The sequence below is a fragment of the Xiphophorus hellerii genome, chromosome 16, assembly GCF_003331165.1.
Source record: "Xiphophorus hellerii strain 12219 chromosome 16, Xiphophorus_hellerii-4.1, whole genome shotgun sequence".
NCBI lineage: Eukaryota > Metazoa > Chordata > Actinopteri > Cyprinodontiformes > Poeciliidae > Xiphophorus > Xiphophorus hellerii.
The window spans coordinates 6,800,797-6,821,363 of NC_045687.1; the positions used below are offsets into that span (position 1 = coordinate 6,800,797).

General features: G+C 38.3%; 1 protein-coding gene across 1 annotated transcript in view; it reads right to left on the reverse strand.

Annotated features, from left to right (window-relative positions):
* znf385c (zinc finger protein 385C) overlaps window positions 1-20,567 on the reverse strand; it is a 143,325-nt gene that overhangs the window by 14,868 nt on the left and 107,890 nt on the right. The window contains exons 4-6 of the mRNA XM_032588632.1: window positions 11,732-11,874; window positions 5,411-5,521; window positions 1,748-1,967 (exon numbers count right to left, since the gene is read on the reverse strand). Coding sequence (XP_032444523.1) covers window positions 1,748-1,967; window positions 5,411-5,521; window positions 11,732-11,874 — 474 coding nt within the window. The remainder of the gene's footprint in view (window positions 1-1,747; window positions 1,968-5,410; window positions 5,522-11,731; window positions 11,875-20,567) is intronic.

The window sequence follows — 20,567 nt, forward strand, 5'->3', positions numbered from 1 at the left end:
CGTAAAGCACTAGATATCTGTATTGGCACAACTAAAGTACAAACAGCTGAACTTTTTTGTAGAAGTAGATGAGTGTCTTTGATATTGTTCAGCTTTAGTTTTTTTTTTTTTGACAGCCCATTAAAACGAAACCCCTCTGCACTGCTCTGCTCCGTCATGGCTCATTCAGCACTTTGTGCCGTTATTGTGCTCAAACATACCAATTCTGGTCCTGTCACCATCCTCTCATTCCAACTTCAATAGGGGGGAGCAGAAGAGAGTAATGGAAATAGAAGAGAGAAATTGAAATCAAGAAAAAAATGGGGTAACAAAGAACAGAGAGAGTCCAATCGATCTCAGCAAGCCTGGTTGTTTACGTTCTTGCAGTCTGAAAACTTTGGAACCTAACATTAGACACAAGGCTGAGAGCAGTGAACTCATAAGTATTTTACTTAGAATGAAAGGTTTTTAACTTTCTTCTACATATCCCATCCTTATCCAATTGATAACAGTTCAATGGAGTTTGAGTTAAGCATGGCCTTCAATGCTTTTCATACAAATCTTCCAACAGAATAACTAAAAATATGCAGTCAAATCCAAAGTTTGATGTCATATCTTGCTCTGCACCTAGCGCCATCATTTAAATAATGTTGCAGCTAAACTTCTGACGAGAGGCTTTGAAAAGATAACCACGGCAACTAACTATTAGGAAAATAGGTACCAATCCCATAATATCTAAAACTAAGGTCTTGCTGATTTTTGGTAACTCCATGCCAATATCTTTTGTGTAGCTTCCTTAGAGTGACAGTAGTTTCATAGCAGCTTTTAGCCAAAACGTTCTGCTACTGTCCCTTCACCTGTTAACATTTTTCAAGTTTAAGTGATGAAGCCCTTCAGCTTACTACAATGTATAATTTAGAGTCCGACAATTGATTGAATAGCACCATTCATCACTAGTATAACTGTTAATACTTTTAATATTAGACAAGGAAACCAGAGTAATTGCTCCCTTAATTAGATCATCAGAAACTGAACCACAATGCTTGTGTTCAGTTTCATTAGACACACCAGGGCTGGATCATCGAAAGACCTTTAGAGTCAAGAAATCACTTAAATGGAACCTGTCTGGCAATATGTCTGGTGTATTTCTCTTTGAATTACACCAAAGAGAAATACACCAGACCCCGATCTAGACAAAAACAAAACAATAAAATCAAGAATAGATGAGAAAATAAAATCGTTGACAACTTTCAGTCCGGAAATGACCAGAAAGATTTTCCTAATGCTTTGGAACTTCGAGCGAGGCATTATCAACAATTAGAGAAAACCTAGAAAGGTTTGTAGTTGCAGACTCATTCTTGACTTAGCGTTCTGTTTTTTAAATATATATATCCATATATTTCAGCTGGTATACTAAAGCTATAAAATAATTTCGTCTTAGCTTTGAGATCGATACAGAAAACCAGAAGGAGTTGTGCTTTTGCAGTTGCTTCTTATTTTCTGTGTAAGTCTTGCCAATTACAAATTAGAGCAGCCCAGACTTGATAAGCTTTTAAAAAGTGCTTTGAAGAAGGAATTATAAAAGATAAAGTACACGAAATGTATTTTAAAAGTCTGCCTCTAATTTGAGGGCTACCGGGTGGGTTTAAAATAAAAGAAGGGAAGAAAACATGTTAGAGTTCATTCATAATTTAAAGAGGGCAGAGAAATTAAGTCTAGTCTCAGGCTTGACTTTCTCACATTTCTCACTTTCTGTCTGTGTACCTACTTGTTTCTTTTACTAAGCTTGTATCTATAGGTGCTGGAAGAGCTGCATCAGAAGGGGTCATCTTGTTTCGGTCTCGTTCTCGGTCCCGCTCCCGTTCCCGCTCCCGCTCCTTCCCTGTTGTTGAGGTCTCTCCACCTCGTCGCTGCCTGTTCTTCTGGGCCTCCATGGCTTTGAGTTTCCGGGCGTGTTTGTGGCCTTTATAGTGGGCCTCTGCTTGGTTCTGTGGGAAAATGGAAAAGAAGAAAAAGACATGTTAGAGGGAAGAAGCATAGAGGACCTAGTGCCATATCTGCTGCAAAGACCAGAGCCTGTGTGCAAGAAATGTTCAAATGCTCTTGCCCAAAAATTCTCTCTCACAGGCATTCGGAGGCTGCAAGAAGGAGAGTCTGTTTCCACCTGATAACAGAGCTGGCACACTGGGAGGCCAGAGGTATAATTGCATGTGTAATATGCAACAAGAGAGAGGATTCCATCTCTACAACTACCCTATTAATGTGCACCGTGAGAGTCAGCCTCTGCAAAACCCAGACACACTTGGCAATACATACTAATGTTACACACATTTAAGGCCCTCATAAGCACACAAACACAAATCAGACTCAAAACACATTCTGACTGACTAGACTGCAGCAATAAAAGCATGCAAATTTCCTTTTGAGTGGATGGCAATTTACTTTTCCATTTTCATCACTCTCATGACCCTGTTCAATTGGAGAACAAAAGCCATGATGTTACACAAAGCAATGATACATAAAAATAGCAAAGAAATCAATGCACAGATCGCTCATTAAAAGCTAAGACAACCTCTGGGGATCAGCACTCATCAGCCACTGGTGTGAACAGAACATCAGTTTGGACTTAAAGAGTTACACGCTTGGGAGTAAATCTTTAAAATCACTACAGACAACACGAAATGCCAAATAAGGTGAGTATTTTCCCCACTTCTAAGGATTCAGAGTGTGGAATGTAGGAATGAAAGTGGATTTAGCATGAGTTCAGTTTTGCATATTTTGACCTCTGGGTAGTATAATATTGGCAGTGGTTTACTATTTCAGCAGCAACTAAAAAGAAAGAGGAGACATTCTGTGATCAAATGAAAACATCCAGAAAAACTTAACAGACAGGCAAATTCATCAAGACTTTTCTCACTTGGAGCAAAATGCCAGTAAATCTGATCATCTGAGAGTTACCAATACGACTGATTACTGCGCAGGTAGCATTAGCTCAGAGAAACCAACTCAGACAAAAATACATAAGCATGTCATCTGACTCCACAGCCTGTTGTGAATAGTTCAGCCTCCTCACTGGCAGCCATCGAAATTGGGTCTCAAAGGAGGCAGAAGGACAAGGCGTGAAATGAGCTGCGGCTCAGTCAAGAGGAACTACAAGAGGATGTGCTGCTCATCAAAAGGATTCCAGATTGTCCAGTGATCAAGAAATCCCTGGGATGAAAGGAAACGGGGGTGGGAGGATGTACACATCGTGTGGACATATATAAACTGAGTGGGTGTAAAGCTAGCTCCATTCCATTCGCTTAAAGAGCCTCTGAGTCCAGTCCCTAGTGGAAAATAGACAGACATAGAAGTTAAACTGTGCTGCCAGCTGCTTTGGTTAATCAGTGAGACACCAGATTTTATATTGAGGAATAAAATATATAGATATATAGAGAGAGGAAGATCATCAGTATCTTGAACCCATATTTCAAGTAGGTCCCACATGGATATAAGACACCCAAAAGAGAGGGCGAAGTGATCATTAGAAAAATATATCATCAAGAAAAGGCTTTCAAAAAAAGATAAATGATCTATGCACAAAGCAATGAGCACTGATGTAAATAAACTTGCACTGCAAAAGTATCTATCCTAATTTTTTTTTTTTACATTTTGACACAACAACCACAAAGTTAAAGGTATTTAGTGGAATTTTTCACCCCATATGTGTTCATGTCATTTAAATGAACACAATAAAAACCCAGTTCAACTGATTGCTTTCAAAAGTCACATATTCACTGTACAGAGTCTAACAATGTGTTGGTTAAAATAAAACTGTTGTATGAAGGTCATGGGGATTTGCTAGAAAACACTGTCAAACATATCACCACAACTAAGGAACACACCAGACAGGTCAGGGGTAACAATAGTTATGAGTTTTAATTGGAGTTATGCTGATAAAAACATGGTTTTGTATGTTTTCTAATAAGATAACTTTAAATGTCACAAATTGCTGCTACGAACAGCTCGTTAAATCAGACTAACACTTAAAAGCTGCGTCACCCAGGCAATTTTCTCTTAGAACATCGTGCATCATGTAAAGCTTAAAATGCATCTACATAAAACTCTGGAGAGGTTTATGTAGTATTCTTCAAGCTACTAATAAAGTTATAGTCAACTTGACATTTTTCTTTAAGTGTGCAAAAAATAGAGTCTGGGAAAGGGAAAAAAGATGCCTACATCTTATTCCCCTTTCTCAGTCCAAATGAAACAGTGTGGCTGTTTTCACATTTTAGCTTCATCTGGATTGAAGACATCTTTCTACACTGTTTACTGCTTTTTAATTTGACTGTTTCCAAATATACAATACATGTGTTATGCAAAGGATGGATAGAGCAGCTGAGAAATCTGCTTCCTGCTGTGGCTGCTGATTGTTTCTTTTGCACTTTGCTGATAAATGGAATCTAGGCTGCAATCTAAGCCTTCTCACCAACACAACTGTCACCAACACACATAAAATGAAAACTGAACAAAAATGTACACACAAGAACAAAACCAACTTACTTACTTATATAAGGCCTCTTTGACCTAATCAAGGCTCCAGCAAACCACAATTCAGTTTGAAACAATAAAAAAAAAGAAAATGCATAAAATTGAGAATGGAAGGTAGCAGCCAGATGACGCAAATAAAATGTACTTGACTGATTTGAACACGTCTGTCAAAGAAAGAATTTTGATAGTCTGGAGTTCCAGGTTACATTGTTCTACAATGGAAAAGAGAAAATGTCAGCAACGACACTAGAGAAACAATTATTCCTCCTCTTTAATAAAGAAAGAGTCATATAACAATTTCCAGTTTAACTGAATTCCATTAGTTAACAGTGAGAAAGATTATTCCAAATAGTAGAATCCTACTATATCCAATGTAGTTTCCCATCTTCCAAGGAGTGGACATCCAACAAAATTCAGCTTAATGTCAGGCAGTTCAATGCTCACAGAATTTAGTGTTAGGTTTAAGGATTATTAGTGGACAATTACAGTATTAAAGGAGTAAAGCATATCTGCAAATGTTGGAGGCGAAAGCTACTTTTTTTTAAAGAATATGACTGCAAAACTTTTTTTGCGTCTTTGGAAAGTTTCATTAAAAAAACAAGACACAACAACAACGCAAAACAGCAATGTTTACATTGCAGCAATGACTCCTTAGATGTTCTTAGTGTTTTCCATGATTCTTTGGCATATCATAGAAACATTCTTTTTCCAGTGAAAACCAACATTCAAGAAAAATATTACTATTCCAAAGTACAATTTTCTCTTGAGGTAGATCCATTACTCACTAAAGGTGATACAGTCAGTGCACATTATGCAGTCAAAAAGCATGATGTCTCTTTCTTCCTTTTATTGCTACACTTCCCCCATCTTCCTCATACAGAAAAAAATAATCGTTTCTTACCGTTGAGTTGAAGCGCAGGTGGCAGATGTTGCAGGAGATGATCTGTTTCTTCTTGAGGGGCTGAGGGACCCCAAACGTGTGGTTAATCACTGCCTTCTGGACAGGGTCCATCTGAGACACAGACAGCAAAGATCAACACAAGCAGCATGTTCTTGTCAAGCCAAGGGGCTGCACATTTACAGAGTCTAAAACACAGCAGCAGACGATGCAAAATCAATCTCTGCAAAGCAAATATTGCTAATACTCATTAAATATGTATGCAATAAATAGAATACATAAAGTGTTTATTAATTTTGCTCTAAGGAATAAATAATTTTACTAACACTTCAGTAAAAATGACCATAAAGTTAATTCATTTTACAATAATTATTTTTTCTAGAGGCTTTACTGGGTTTGTCATGATGTGAAATCAGTGAACTTATTGGATAATGACACAATGAAACATAATAATAGTCTGCACTTAACACTACTAACAGTGATTATATTAATCCATTTTCCTAGAAAAAAGAATAACTAAACATCCAATATTTTAAAAAGTGAACAAAAAAGTCTGAATATTCAACATTTATCTAATCAGGATAAAAAATAACCTCCTCGAGATTAAAAATGTCTCTTACAAGAGTGTTGTGAATCATTGTAAATCTTTTGTCCACATCAATTGATGTACCAATAAATGCCAATATCAATAAATGGCTGCAGTCAGGTTTGCTGGTGCTGATGGGGATATCTGCCCCATTTCAGAGTTGTGGTCAGGTCTCAAGCCAAACTTTGGACATAGTTTGAAATTTAGCTTAGAGAGTCTGGATTAAAGTGTGATGCATTATCATTGAATTAAGCCTTTAGTGATTTATAACTTTAGAACATTACTGTAGTCAACACTTTTAAACACAAAAAGTTGGCCTTCTTATTTCTTTTATGGAAGAATATAATTAACGTTAGGAGTGTGCAGATTTGCACTGTATGTTAAAGGGTTGCACATGTAAAACTGTTCAGCTAAGTTTGTTGGATGATGATGTCTGGTGCAATTATCACTTTCTAAAAGATAGCTTTACAAGACTCAACTGGGAGTTGTATATAAAATGTTGCTGCTGTTGAACAGGTGAAAACACTTTCCCCTTCTGCTGCTTCTGCCTTCCCTTAATGCAGACATCTGGGATTGCATCATACATGCCTCCTAATGACTGGAAGTTATGCACTTAATTTACTGTTGCAGGTATCTCAATTCTTAATGGCAAAACAACTCCATTCACAAAAAGTTTTTGTGGTCTCACGTCTATTGATTATGTTTGGTAATGGAAACCAAAAAATATCTAAGCAAAGACTGCTGGTCCTTTGTTCATTATTATTCAAGTCTGGATAGATCGGTTAGGTTTCATTTTAAATGTATGCATGCTTAGCAGAGCAGAGCAGAAATTAAAATTCCTCACTTTCCACTTTCTCAATTGCTTCCAGCTGATTAAGGTAGTTTAAACTCCCTCTGTATGACGTGTCTACACTGACCAGTTTTGGCTTTTTGCTTCAGTTGCCTGAAACTCAGATTTTGTAGGTTTGTGCTGAACAATTTTGTCTCAGTCTTAAAACTTCTGACATACCAATTTTTAACTAATGAGTAAACCAAATTCATCTGACAGGTTCATATTCTTTCAAAATCTGCTTTCAGATCGCAGAAACCTAACACAGTGCAACTCCTGGAACGCGCTGAACATCAGCCATAAAGTAATGTTAGGATCAAAAGATTTCTCTCCCTTGGGGTTACCCTGCATGCAGCCAAAGTGCATAAAGAGAAAAAGATCCTCACATCACGTCCCATCATCATGAAAAAATAGGGATAAAATAAAGAATAGGGATCATGCCGAGATGTTCCCTTGGTGACAGCTGAGTAGGTTTAAAGGCATAAATCTGGAACATATAATAACTTTTCTTTGTTAATCAGCATGCTGCCGCTATTTGATATAAGCAGAATACCTCAGTATCTTTGCAGTGACTGTGTATGATAGGCTTTTCTTGATATTAAATGCATTTTTCAGCCACACAACAAAAAACATTGTTACTGGTTGCTGAATTTTGATTAGAAATCCTTAGAAAGAGACACATTTTATTTTATCTGGATATTTTTAGTACAATGCAATGTTATGTCTCTTCCCACTGTAACAATAGCCTTCGATTTAAGGTTTGTTTAAGGTTGCTCTATATAAAAAATGTCACGAAAACAACAGATACGTGCAAGCTAAACATGAGGTTTCCAAAACAGTTTCCATTCAGGCTTTAATCCATGTATATTTATTGATCTAGAATCTCAGAATTTATTGACAAAACAATTAGTGGCACTGATTAGGTAATATTTATTCACACCTGAAACCTTGTGGATTATGCAATAAATTTTAATAAGTAATTTGGAAGTATTTTTATATATTGCTATTTTATCTGGTTAGCTAGATATTGTGATTTAGCCATAACAAAACTTTCAGTTCAGCCAAAATAAAGCACCTTTCTCAAAATACAAATGACTACTCAAAACAACATATGTTTGTGACCTTCCAGGCTATTATTGTATCATTTTGTTTACACGAAAGCTCTCTGTAGCTGCATGACATTCTTTCATGCGAGACAAAACAAGGAGTTGTGTAGGTTAACCATTTTTTAATTTAAGGGATCCAATGCTGAATGTTAATCGATCCAAATTTGTGAAACTGCTCCTTATCTAATGCTCATGGGTTTAGATTACATTGAATGTGCTAAGCAATCCTTAGAAGACAGTTTGTCTTAACCAAAAGGTGAAGTCACACATATCTCTGCTGTAGTAGCAGAAAAACTCTTGGTAATGCATCAATTAAGTTCTTGCTTTAGCTCATTTGTTATGTGGTTCTGCTTCATGAAAAAGGTTTATGATGAGTGTGAGATCGAACCTCAGAATAGCACTTCTGTCCAGGAAGGTAAACATTCCCAACCATGTTAGCAGAACCTGGCCAGTCTTTGCATTGGGTTGAAGGTTTATTTTCAGTTGTTCTAAATTCGTCCTGTTGTGTGTAATGTTAGGACAGGATCTCATTTTGTTCCTCTCACCTATGAATTGTGCTAAATATGACTTAGTGAACATTTAAATGCGTCTTCCATCCATGTTGACTTTTCCAATAAGTCATACTCAGAATAATTTCTTAATACATGTTTGTCTGAAAAAAGACAAAGTGGGTTTTTCATAGAGGAATTACCCAATCTAAAAAAGATGTCTATTTACTTCATTATCAATCATCGTAAAGTATTATTGTAAATGCCTTAAACAGACTAATATAGATTTAACAGCCTGTGAAAAGACAGCACAAAGTCCCTCATGGTATATTATGAACAGCAAAGAAAGCAAATGGCTTCATTAAGGGATCTACAATCCACAACGACAGCTGATTCCATCATGACACCCTTAAAGTACCACAATCATACTGGATCTTATCCTCAGCTGGCGCAGGGCCTGACCCTGTCTGTTCCTTGGCTTGCATGCGAGGATAGCCGAGGAGTGGGTTGTTCTCACTTTTAGTTGCACCGACACGCCCTCTGAACCCAACGTGGTGACACTGCTGTCAGCCCCAGCTGCCCAGAGATCAAGGAGTGTTGCTATATTGATAGCATTGACTCGGATGCTGCCTCAGATCCTTCCAAAGCTGTGTTGTGTTCGGAGCAGCTGCTTCCTCGTAAAGAACAGAGTCAGTTTACCATGGATTCCTCAGGGCCAGGTGTGAGAGGCACTATCAACACACCTGACAAAGATACCTCCATGGTGGTGTGTGTCTCCCCCAGGGTAGACTATTTAGCTGCTCTATTTTGGTCTGTGTTATATGACTCAAAGCTACCTCTGGGAGTAAACTTTTTCTTTTCTCCTCACCAGCTACAGCACAACCACTGAAATGTAGCTCTCCCAGTCCTGCTGCCCTCTGTCCAGCTCTTCAGGGCAGGCTGCACTCACAGATATTTGTTTTAGGAACTGAAGAATGTGACCATTGTCTGTCTGCAGCCATCCTGAACCGACGGCTATAAATGCCTCTTTTGTTCCAGTGCTTCGCTCTCCCCTGCTATTCAGGCGCAGACAGGACTTGTCCTGCGCCAGGCAGCTCAGTCCGTGCTGAGGTTTCAGTAAAGGTTGAGAGAAAGAAGCAGACAGAGATGTGAAGAGACTGTATAAGAAGGGACACCAGGGTAACTGGAGACTATTTGGGTTTGAAGACAGGTGCATTCATCTTCCCCTCTGGAAATGCAGGCTGCAACGAATGCCTTATCAGGACTAAAAGAACTTGGCACTCCGAGCTGAATGGATGCTGTGATTAATGCTGCAGCTGTACTGCCAGGCCGTGCATAACGGGGGTAATCATCTTGTTCTGGCACTGAAGTAACAGTGATATGATGTTGATGTTGTTACACCTTCAAAAGGGTTCCATACGTTCTCTGACCTACTTCCTTCATACCAGCTCTAAATTGTCGCTGTGTTTTCCTCATGGAATATCTACTTTCACAGCAATCACTTGTATTTGTAAGATTTGAAACTAAAATAAAAACTTGTATGACTTTTATTTGGATTTTACAAGAAAGACTGGCATAAAGTAGCTAATAGTTTCGAAATGTAAGGAAGATGATGGATGTTTTCAGGAAAAACAGAAAAAAGGGTCGTTCTTCAGTCTCTAGTCTCCAGTTTTGCATCTTCAAACTGTTTTCTTTCAGGATAGCTCTGCAGAGCAACTTTTTCCTGCTAAACAAAAGAAGTCCACAGTATGGCACTACCATCACCATATTTGATAGAAGGAAATGCTTTCTTATGCCTTTTCTTTCACCAAACTCTTTGAACAAATGGTCTTCTTAGTGCAACTCTGCCGTAAAGGAGTGCAAAACTAATTATTGTGTTGTCAAAAGATTCTCCTGCTAAGCCGTAGTTGTCTGCTGCTTCTCCAAAGTTACTACGGCTATTTTTCTGAGTAATGCACTTCTTTCCCTACTTGTGATTTCAGGTCAACAACATTGTCTTTGTAAGATGTGAAATAATTTGGTTACTCTACATTTAGAGTATTAGAGTAAAAAAGTGTCTGAAATACAAACCACACTTGTAATTTTTTAATGAAAATTTAAAAAACATGGACCATTTTCCATCCACTTTGCAATCATGCACCACTTCATGCTTGTCAATCACCTAAAATCCCTCCAAAAACTGTCACTATGAGTGGGTAAGACGTAAAAAAAAAAACCAAGCGGTGTGAATATTGTTCCAGGGCAATGTACTTCCTTCACTTCAAATTGCATTTTTCTTCTAACGTAGCTGTTGCCATAACAATTACTGTTATTTGTCTAACAGAATGAGCAAAAGTAAATGCAAAAGCAGCAAAGTGTGACTGTAACAAATTATTTTGAAAAGAACCACAGGGCACAAACAATGGACTGGAAATAGAACCAGCAATTTTCCCCAAAGTGAAACACAGACAAAACACTGACAGGAGACTTGAGCCCACAGCTTGCACTGCTAATATAAATACATGAGGGTGTTAGAGGAATAAGTGTTTACCACGCTGCCTTTGCGACTCGCATAGTCGCTTTTCTACAGGGGTATTAGTGGGCGACGGAGCAAACGAATTGACTGAACTTTTCACAAGCAGGTTGGTGACCCCCCCATACATGAACGTCATGCAGCAAACGTCTGTCTCATCCACCCCCTCCCACACGTCCTCCGCTGTAAAGAACGAGCCATATGTCTGTATCCTCCCTGTTTTTATTTCCCAGCCTCCAAAAAGAGACATACTGGAGTGTAAAAGCTGCAGCTTATCCTCCATTTATAGACCACAGAGCTGATTTTTTTCCCCTTTTCTCAAGTGCAATGAAAGCAGTGAACCCAATACACAACAAGGGTGTTAAAGTAGGATCAAAAGACTTCTGAAGTGCCTGCACGCATGCACACACAAAATGACAATGGGCATAGAGAGCAGAGAAAGGATCAAAGACACAAGTTTTTAATTCCAGTCACAGAGGCAACGTAAGCGTCACGCTGAGGTACATGAAAACCAAGAGGTTTGCTGCTGACGTTTAAGATGGTAAGGGTCCCATCTGTGGATGAAGATGCCGTCATGACAACAGCAGTTTTCACAGCAGATACCCTTGAATAAAGGGTCCTAAACAAAAGGCCTACTTATAAAATAAACAGATCATAATATGATGGACAGAATTAAGTGTTGCATTCATTCACTCTTTAATATACACGTTTAGCTCAGCTGAGAAGCGTTAAAGTAGCTGCATTTGTTAACTCATTTTTCTATTCTAAGCTCACAGATTCAGTTTTAATGACATGAAACTCACCGTATTAAAGTTAGGAAAGAGGCTAAGGGGTGAGGATCCATTGAGTCTGAAGGGTAGGAGGTGTTTAAGGTCGAGCTGAGGCTGCAGAGGCCGCCCCGGCACTGGGAGAGAGGCCAGGAGGGGGTTGCCCTGGGCAGATGTACCTGGAGAAATACAAACAGATCAACAGTGAAGGCTGAGTAGTTATGATACATTAGAGAGGAAATATCTATTTGCAAGTTATGTATTTTAATAAAATATTTGCCCTCCTTCAAATATATTCCTGCTTGTTTTTTTTTTTTGACACATTTAGTAACTGTTTTAGATAATTGAAACTAATCTTAATATCAGAAACATAAGCAAGCAAATTATGATTTATTTATAAAGGGAAAAACCTGAGCCTATGTGAAAAAGTAATCCTTTGGTAAATCATACACATATGAACAGCTATTAATCATATGTTTTACTTTGATTTTCTGATCACTTCCAGACCTGTAGAGCCTTCAAAACCATGCTGACAAAATGAAACGATCTGAAAGAACTCAAACAAGCCAACACATTCTGAACCAATCTAAAGAACAAATAAAAAATAAAAACTAAGAAATCAAAAACACAGGATATGCTTTAGGTCTTATGTCCCAAAGTCCAAAGAAAAATATCTAAATCACTGCAGTTCTCAATTTCCTCAGTTAAGGTCAGTGTTGATAACTGGAATCTATGGGAGAGTTTAAGAAGCACACCACTGCTGACCAAAAAGAACACAAACATTATATTTACCAGGAAAAAAAACATCTTATAAAACTTTTTGGAAGTTGTTCTATAAACTTCAAAAAACATTCAAATATGTCCGAATTAAAATGACTCTGCAAAGCAGCATATAGCAATTAGTTGTTAGGTTGTGAGGAGTTTCTCTAACTAAAAAGAATTGAAAATGTAATTTTATAAATGTATCTTGGTGGTCTTTATCTGATAATAAAATGTGCTTATTGACTTTAAATATGAAATTGTGGAAAAATGTAAAGACAAGTAAACTTTTGGGGGGGGGGGGGGGCAATGTTTCTTTCTTAGCCTTGTAGCATTCAGAGGAGACCAAATGCACTGTTAGAAATTCAACTGGCATCGTCGTACAGCATGCACCTCACTCAAGTGTAAGTCGGCATGTAAAAATGTATTTCCTTTAAAATGTAGACCATGAGGTGTTTGGAGGAACGGGAAGTTTTACTGGGAATATGCACATTCTTAACCCTCAAAGACAAAACAACTCCCAGCCCCTTCGGTGCGTGCACATAAACACATCATTTAACTACAGATTTATTGGCCAAGGAAAGGTGACTGCGTGAGAGGAAGACGAGAGATATCGGATTTCAAATGGACCAGGGATGAAGAGATTTCTAATTTTCCGCCTGGCTGCGTTTCAGTGGACTGGTGCGCTCAGCTGCGCGCAGGCACTTATTCCTGCACAAGGATCAATCATTGGTGTCAGCTGCGGGTCACTGTGGCCACCCCAAAGCATGCCTGTTATTCAGCTCTTGTGGAACACAAGAGCCAAGGCTGCACTGTTGCCCTAACAGCAAACAAAAACAAAGCAAAAACCACAAATTTCACATAATCACCAGCTCCTGAACTATATCTGATGCACCTTCAAAGAGAATAGCTTTAATATGAGATGAAAACCGGCCCTTCTTCGGCTTGGGATTACAGTAAAATTATTTTTGTAATTGCTGGTACATCTTCAGGTCAGCTGACACTTGGGTTTAACCAATATTTAACTCTCCAAACTGCAAGTTAAAGTTGTTTAGAACCGGTTTTGCTCTTGCTTCTCACGTTGATCTTCTGAAATCTATTTGGATTCCTCAAAAACCTTGATTTTTGCATTTGAGTATTTTGCCAAAAGCATGACTATTTTTTATAAGAGAACTGCTGGCAGTAAGTGTGATTGTCTAAAAGCTTCCAGAAAACACTTGCTTTTATTTTGTCCCTTTCCTTCCATCTAAAAAACAACTTTACTGGTACACTAAAGCTGAACTTTATTGGCTCATCATGGAAACTGTGGCACAGTCAGGGGTGGGGATGCAAGAAATGTTTCTTTGCTAAAGCTGCACGGTGCATTGGTGTAACAGCTTCCCCTCATCTGAGAAGTTCTTTCCTGAAAGCTTTCCTGCTGTTCACACCAAATCTTGTGTGACCAAGATTCTTCTAAAAGAATGAGAATTAATTAACTATAAACTGTGGAAATATCTACTTAGAAAAACAAGTTTTTAATATTAGTTGTTTCTTTTAAGTGAGAATCACATTGAAATTTTAGAATCCAAGTTTGAGTAATATGAAACATGTTCAATACCAAACTATAATGCTAAAACAAATACAACTAAATTAGGTGAGACTTTAACACTTCATGAAAGTCATCAATGATCAACTTTCATATAGTTTCTGAGAGTAAAACACAGATCCAGAGAAACAATCAGATATTGACTTATGAATATCATGCATTAAATGTGAGAGGCGCACTGAGAAATTAACTGCTTTTCACCTCAACTAGAACTGATCACAACTTCTTACAGCAGAGCAGATGGTCAGAAACTTTAAAAATCAGATCTTTTTGGATATGTGAAAAGATCATAGGAAATGCTACCAGGTCATTGTTATAATAAACTCTTTGATGTTGACAATGATACTACATAAAGAAGACTCAAAATAAGCTAGCTTGGAATCCAATAATTGTCTTTTTCAAAGTCTTCAGTTTATCTTCTCAATAAAGTATTCTAAACTTTCAACAGGAAGCAAAATGTTCAAATGTCACTGTGGGGAAATCAACCATCAAACTCATATTTGAATTTGTTAAAATTCAAACAATTTAGAAACAGTCGTCTGTTTGACATACATAGAGTTGACCGAGACCGTATGCCCATTCTTTCAAAACCATTGCAAGCAATAAAATGTCAAAATGCAGCGCAGCAGTTGCTCTGTTAAATTTTGTGATATACTTTTGTTCCCATTTGTTGCGGCAGTGTGAAGATGCCTCTTTTGGAGTTGCTGTCAAGCTTGTGAACAGTGATTGTTGTGTTATGTGGGCCATGTGAAGTGCAGAAGAGAGAGGACAACGGAGACGGGGATTCTGTCAGTACTCTGGGCCGTGGAATCCTCCTGCTTGGCAGAAGTGCTCTCTGTGACGCAAGATGCGCGTTTTGTGTGCACGATTAGTGGGTGTGGGACTGTGCATATGCTCCTTAGCTTGGAGATCAGGCCTGCCTTCGCCATATGCGGGCTCTCCTCTGCTGTCTGTCTGACACCCAGAACGAGGCAGCCCAGCAAGGCTGCAGCCCACAGACACGTGGGCTGAAGCCGGCAGGGGATCGCTCCCACACACGGCATGCACATTCACACAAAACACAAGGAAAAGCCAAGCTTTCCCTTGGCAAGGGTATAAGAGGAAAAAGATGGGCTTGCAGGGAGGACAGTTATCAGCTGATAGTACTTTCCCACCTCTCTGTTACTCCCCAGGCAGCTTATTAAATCAGGGGCTGGCTGTTTGCCTCTTTGGATGATAACACTGCCACGGAGGCACAGCCTGAATCTATGCATGTACAACTGCAAATGTGGAAGTGTGTGCGCATGTGTACTAGGCGAATATCATGCACTTCCATTCCAGCAAAACTGCCTACGCATTGCTGAAAAACAAATGGCTCCTGGGCCAAGAGGAAAGTCAATATAAACAAATACGCAAAACACACACACATACACACACACACCCACCCCCCCACACACACATATATATATATATATATATATATATATATATATATATATATATATATATATATAGACACAGGCAGACAAAATCAAACAAGGTATAATTTTGTACTTGGCACATATTGTGAATGATTCTTAAGGGAGTACAGTTGAAAGCAAGCTGAGGCACAGCTCTTTATGAGGAGTTCATTTTTTATTTCAGTAGGCTTTTCCTATAAGTCTACATCCTGTTCCACTGAGTGACTGACTCTCATGGGTTCACATTTGTATGTGGTTAGGCTACCATATGGTTTGTCTGACCACGGTCGTGGCTGCATCAAAGCTTAGATGTATTTATGCTTCACTTGCGGTTCAGTGTCCAGACAAGCGCTCGCAGTTGAGGCATGACCCAAAACCAAATGTTCAGCATCTTTCTCTTCCTCTACATCTCTCCCCCAGATGACTTTGGGAACATAGCTGACTGTCTCTGCAAGACCTTCCCCAGGCAGGCCTCCTCTTCCTCCTCCTCAACCCATCACAGCGCCGCATTCCTTCCTTTCATGAGTCACTGGGCTTGGTTACACAACAACAGCCGTCACATTGCATCGACTCGGGTGTGAGTGTGTTTGTGTGGCGCATCTGAGCCATGGAGTTCAAACATAGATTTTTCAATTATTTCTTACATGTGTACCTGAGAAAATATAGGGTTTCCAGCATAAACTATCAACACAGGCTGGAGTAAAACCAACAGCTCAAGATTCAAGTCATCAACGGTAATTCTTGTGCAGTTGGTCCTGTTTTTCGGTGGTTTTCTTATAAAAAGGATTTTCTCACTTCTAAAAGCCCCACATCATATATCTATTTCATGCTGGCAAATGGCATAGCAAGCAAAATAGAAAAGAGGTGCAGATGTACAACCATGTTTGTTTCGTTTTGGTACAAAAGGCTCAGTCTGCAAAAGTTTAACTCAAGATGATTTTAATAGAAACAAACGTCCGAAACGAACATGCTCTTTAAACTAATGAGATGAATTCAGCCTTCTTTGTTTCACATCCCAGGTAAAACTCGACTGGTTTCAACCTGTTGTCTATAATGTCTAAAAGAGAAAACGCTGTAGTGTAACTCAGAACCTTCATGACATTTCAAAATATAACTGAAAAAGTGCAAAAAATAAAAAATAAATGAAAAGAATCAACAAAGAGGTAAGATTAGCCAAAAGCCAAACAGCAACAAAAAAGGCTTGCTGTTAAACACCTACAGCAAACGGATTCGGTTTAAAAAAATGATATCTTGGATATCTCATTTGAGTTTCCATGCCCAATGTAAATAAGTATGGAAGCTATGCTATGCTATGTTGCATAGCAGAGCAAATATGGCATTGTGTTTTCCCTATTGTGCTTACATATGTTGGAAGAAAATCAAGAAATTTACAAGTTTGTCTCTCTGTTATGTAAAACTATCATGGATTAAGCATCTACAGTACATAAGAGACTAAGTTATGGTTTCATGTCCAGTTTGTTACCTCCTCCACGGAAATGCCCGGTTGATTTTGTTGGCAGTTTAAGGAAAACAGTCAGTAAAAGGAAAAAAAAACTTAAATCCCAGAAGCTTTTGACAGTATTTCAGTGGAAAGCCACCAGAAAGGGCCAAACCTAAAACAAGAGCATTGGGAGGTTTCTAGTTAAAAGTGTTATTGTGGAAGATGTGGGATTCACATGATTACTAAAGATGCTATTCAACATTATGTCCTGCTGAGCCACCAGAAACACAATAAATCACAAACTTCATGAACAGATGTGAGAAACTGTCAGAGATATGCAAATAAATCTTAAAATGAATAAATAAAATAAATAAATAAATCTTTGTGTCACAAACACTCACAAACCCCCCCAAAAAAGAAAAAAATATTTTGGCGGTGTGCACGTCTGTAATGACCTCTTGCGCCATGAAAACCAAGCTGATGTTTGGCTCCACGCCTTTACAATTGAAATTAAGTTAACATTTATTAAAGTATGCAAAATAACAGACGGCTTGTTGTGGAGCAAAAGCTATGCAGCCCACTGCGGTGGAGGGAGGTGGGTGGTACCAGGTCAATGTGGTGTAGTTGGAAGGCTGAGCACCAGAACCTTTGGTCAGAACAGGAAACAATTCAACCACTGCTTTTTCTAAAAAAAAAAAAAAAAAAAAAAAATCTTCTCTGGCATCAGCTGCTTTAGTTTTGCTGGTAGCTAAGTTACTTCAATTTATATTGCAAAGCAGTCAGTCTGCAGAAATATCTGTTTTCCATTGTTGTGCATATCTAAGTTTAACCTCAAAGCAGTAACTGAAGTAATAAAAACTAAGCAGACCCTACAGTTATATGTTGGAAAGAGGACTGAATATGATTGGACAGAAAGGTGCTTCATCATGCCCCTAAGCTTTGCCACCCTGGGCAGAAAGCCATCTTGCCCACATAAAAAACTGCCACTGGCCACAAGAACTGCTCCAGTTATTGTTCTCCTGCTAGGTGCCGCTTGATCTTCTACATCAGAGGAAGATACTACTTCTAGACAAAAGAAACCCAATTTAATTTCATGTTATTTACTTTTAACATACTGTAAATAACATACTGTTTCTCTTGTGTTGATTACCTAAAAATAAATTACATGTTTTATTTAGGAAATAAAATATGTCAATGACTGAACTACTCTTCACATTACGTTCAGCAATTTATGCCAATTGATATATATAACGCAAAAAGGGATGGATTATCTTTTTCTACTGGCTTTATTTGACAAAATAGAGACAAAAACATGGATTTTGGCATCATCCTAATTAATTTTTATGATGTCAAATAATTAAATTGGACAAAAACCTTTAAACAAGATCAGTTTACTAATGTGTTCTTTTTTAAAAGAATAAATTATGCTGTCATTCTCGCATGATTGTGCTTGTACTTTATTTTTTGTGCTCATTTGGGCAGTCAGTTAAATTGTTACAATCTACACCGTGATCTGGAATTTAAACAGAATTGTAATAACTACGTAAACGTTCACCTGACAAATTAATAGACCGCAGTGCAGACAAACACAAATCAACCCATCTATCACCATTCCTCCTTTGGGGTCGCAGATAAAAGACCCTGAACCTGTAAGTAATTATTTATCTCTCAGAATAAAAACCTGCTTTAAAGATCCGTTTCCTCTGATTGCTGTTGAATTTTGAGTGTCAGGCATCGGCTCTCTGATTCTCAGCTGCACCCACCAGCTGAGAAACAGTTGGACTGTCAGTAAGACCTTCATCATCAGGCTTCTGATCTGATTATCCAGCTGTGATAATAAATGCATCAACATCGCAACTTAAAAGTGTTGAACAGGAATTTGCAAGGGAAATTGCTGACCGGTGAAGTGATGAGCACTAAGTGCATACAAAACCCAAACATAATTACCGTGCACAGTGTAGATGATTCCTGTCATTTGCCGGCTGCATATATTAAACTCACTTATAATGATGTTTAGCACAGTCCTTATTTGACTATCAGTGAGAATGCAAAGTTAGGTCCTGCTATGCACATATAAAGTCCTGGCCACTGTGCACTTCAGTGGTGCTGTTTCATCCCTCCCTCCAGCTGCCCTGCAAACATCCCAGTGGCTCCTGCCCTGCCTCGGACCACAAGCTGATAGGACTGGATCTGACAGCACCGGAAGAGACTGCAAATACAGCATTGTGCATGAAGAGCTGGAGCTTTTTAGTTACAATGAACCAAACCAACAGAGCATCCTTTGGAGTGACGTAGGAAATAAACCATGGTGTTTTGTGAATATAAACAGCTGCTTCAGATGCGCTGTGGATGGAAACTGCAAATTGGGCTCATGGTGGATTTGAGGTTTGTGGCCATTCGAGGGCTCACAATGACATTGAGCTGCTGTGGGATGTCTGAATGCACTCCACTAACAGAGAGAAAAGTGACTCCTAACAGCCAATTAGCTTACAAAATGATCAGCAGGTGGTGTGAAAGAAGCTGTGAGAGGAATTACAGCATAGATGGATAACAATAACTAGATTAATTCGGTCATTTTTCAATGGTGGTAGGGTACTAACTGGACAGTCACCAGCCTATAACAGAGCCAAGAAACAGACACAGAACTCAATGTTGGTTTAATTTCAGATTCTAAATGAACCATTCATGTTTTTAAAAGAATGGGAAGAAACTTTAGAACACAGAAAAAAAAGTCACCAAAGTTTAGAGAGACTGAGGACACCAAAAAATGAGATAAGACTGAGAAATGAACAACTATAACAAAATGTGCACTGTATATATTTCCAACAAGGTAGGCTCTTTTATTCCTATTGGCTGAAGTGGTCTTTCTATTTGTAGGCTGGATGACTTATTTATCCAGAACCTTTCAAGATATTGGTCAAAGTGCTGTAAAGAGAAGTAATTCAAATATCATTTTCTGTATTAATTTGGGCTTCATGTTAACTTTTCATTTTATGAACAGATTTCTTCTGACATTAAGAGGCAGCTCAGCCAGAGTCCTGGGTTGAATCTGATAAAGATTTGGATGATTGCAAAGACGCCTTCCAGTCATAGTTTTATTTTCTTTTTAGGAATGCCTTCCTCATTTTCTATTTGAATCAAACTTCTACGTTGAATTAAACAAATCATGTTTAATCAAAAATCTTTGAGGCGCAAGCCTACTAATGTGTCTCAATGTGATTTCATTGTTGATTCTTCCAACTAAAACATTTGTGAACTAATGTTTTGGACATCCATTAAAGAGAATGGCTGATGAACAAAATTTACTAAATTACAAAGATCAGACCACTGCAGTCAATAAATTAATAATCGCTTTTGAAAAACTAATAAATTTTTAAGATCAGGCCCACTATTTTGAGTATTTCTTGTCCTAAAAATTCTACATTTTGTAATGATTAATTAATGTGAATTTCATTGAGTCTCAGCTAAATTCTGCTGTTAGAGTTAACGTCAGTGATCGCGACCTCTACTAACTCACACCAGGAAGGAAACATAGAATCTCCATAGACGTACTAGACATAAACTCAATTTAGCTGTTCTCAACAAAATAACTGACAACATTTTTGAACTATGTAAACGGTACATGGCCGGTACTTGTATAATCAGTAA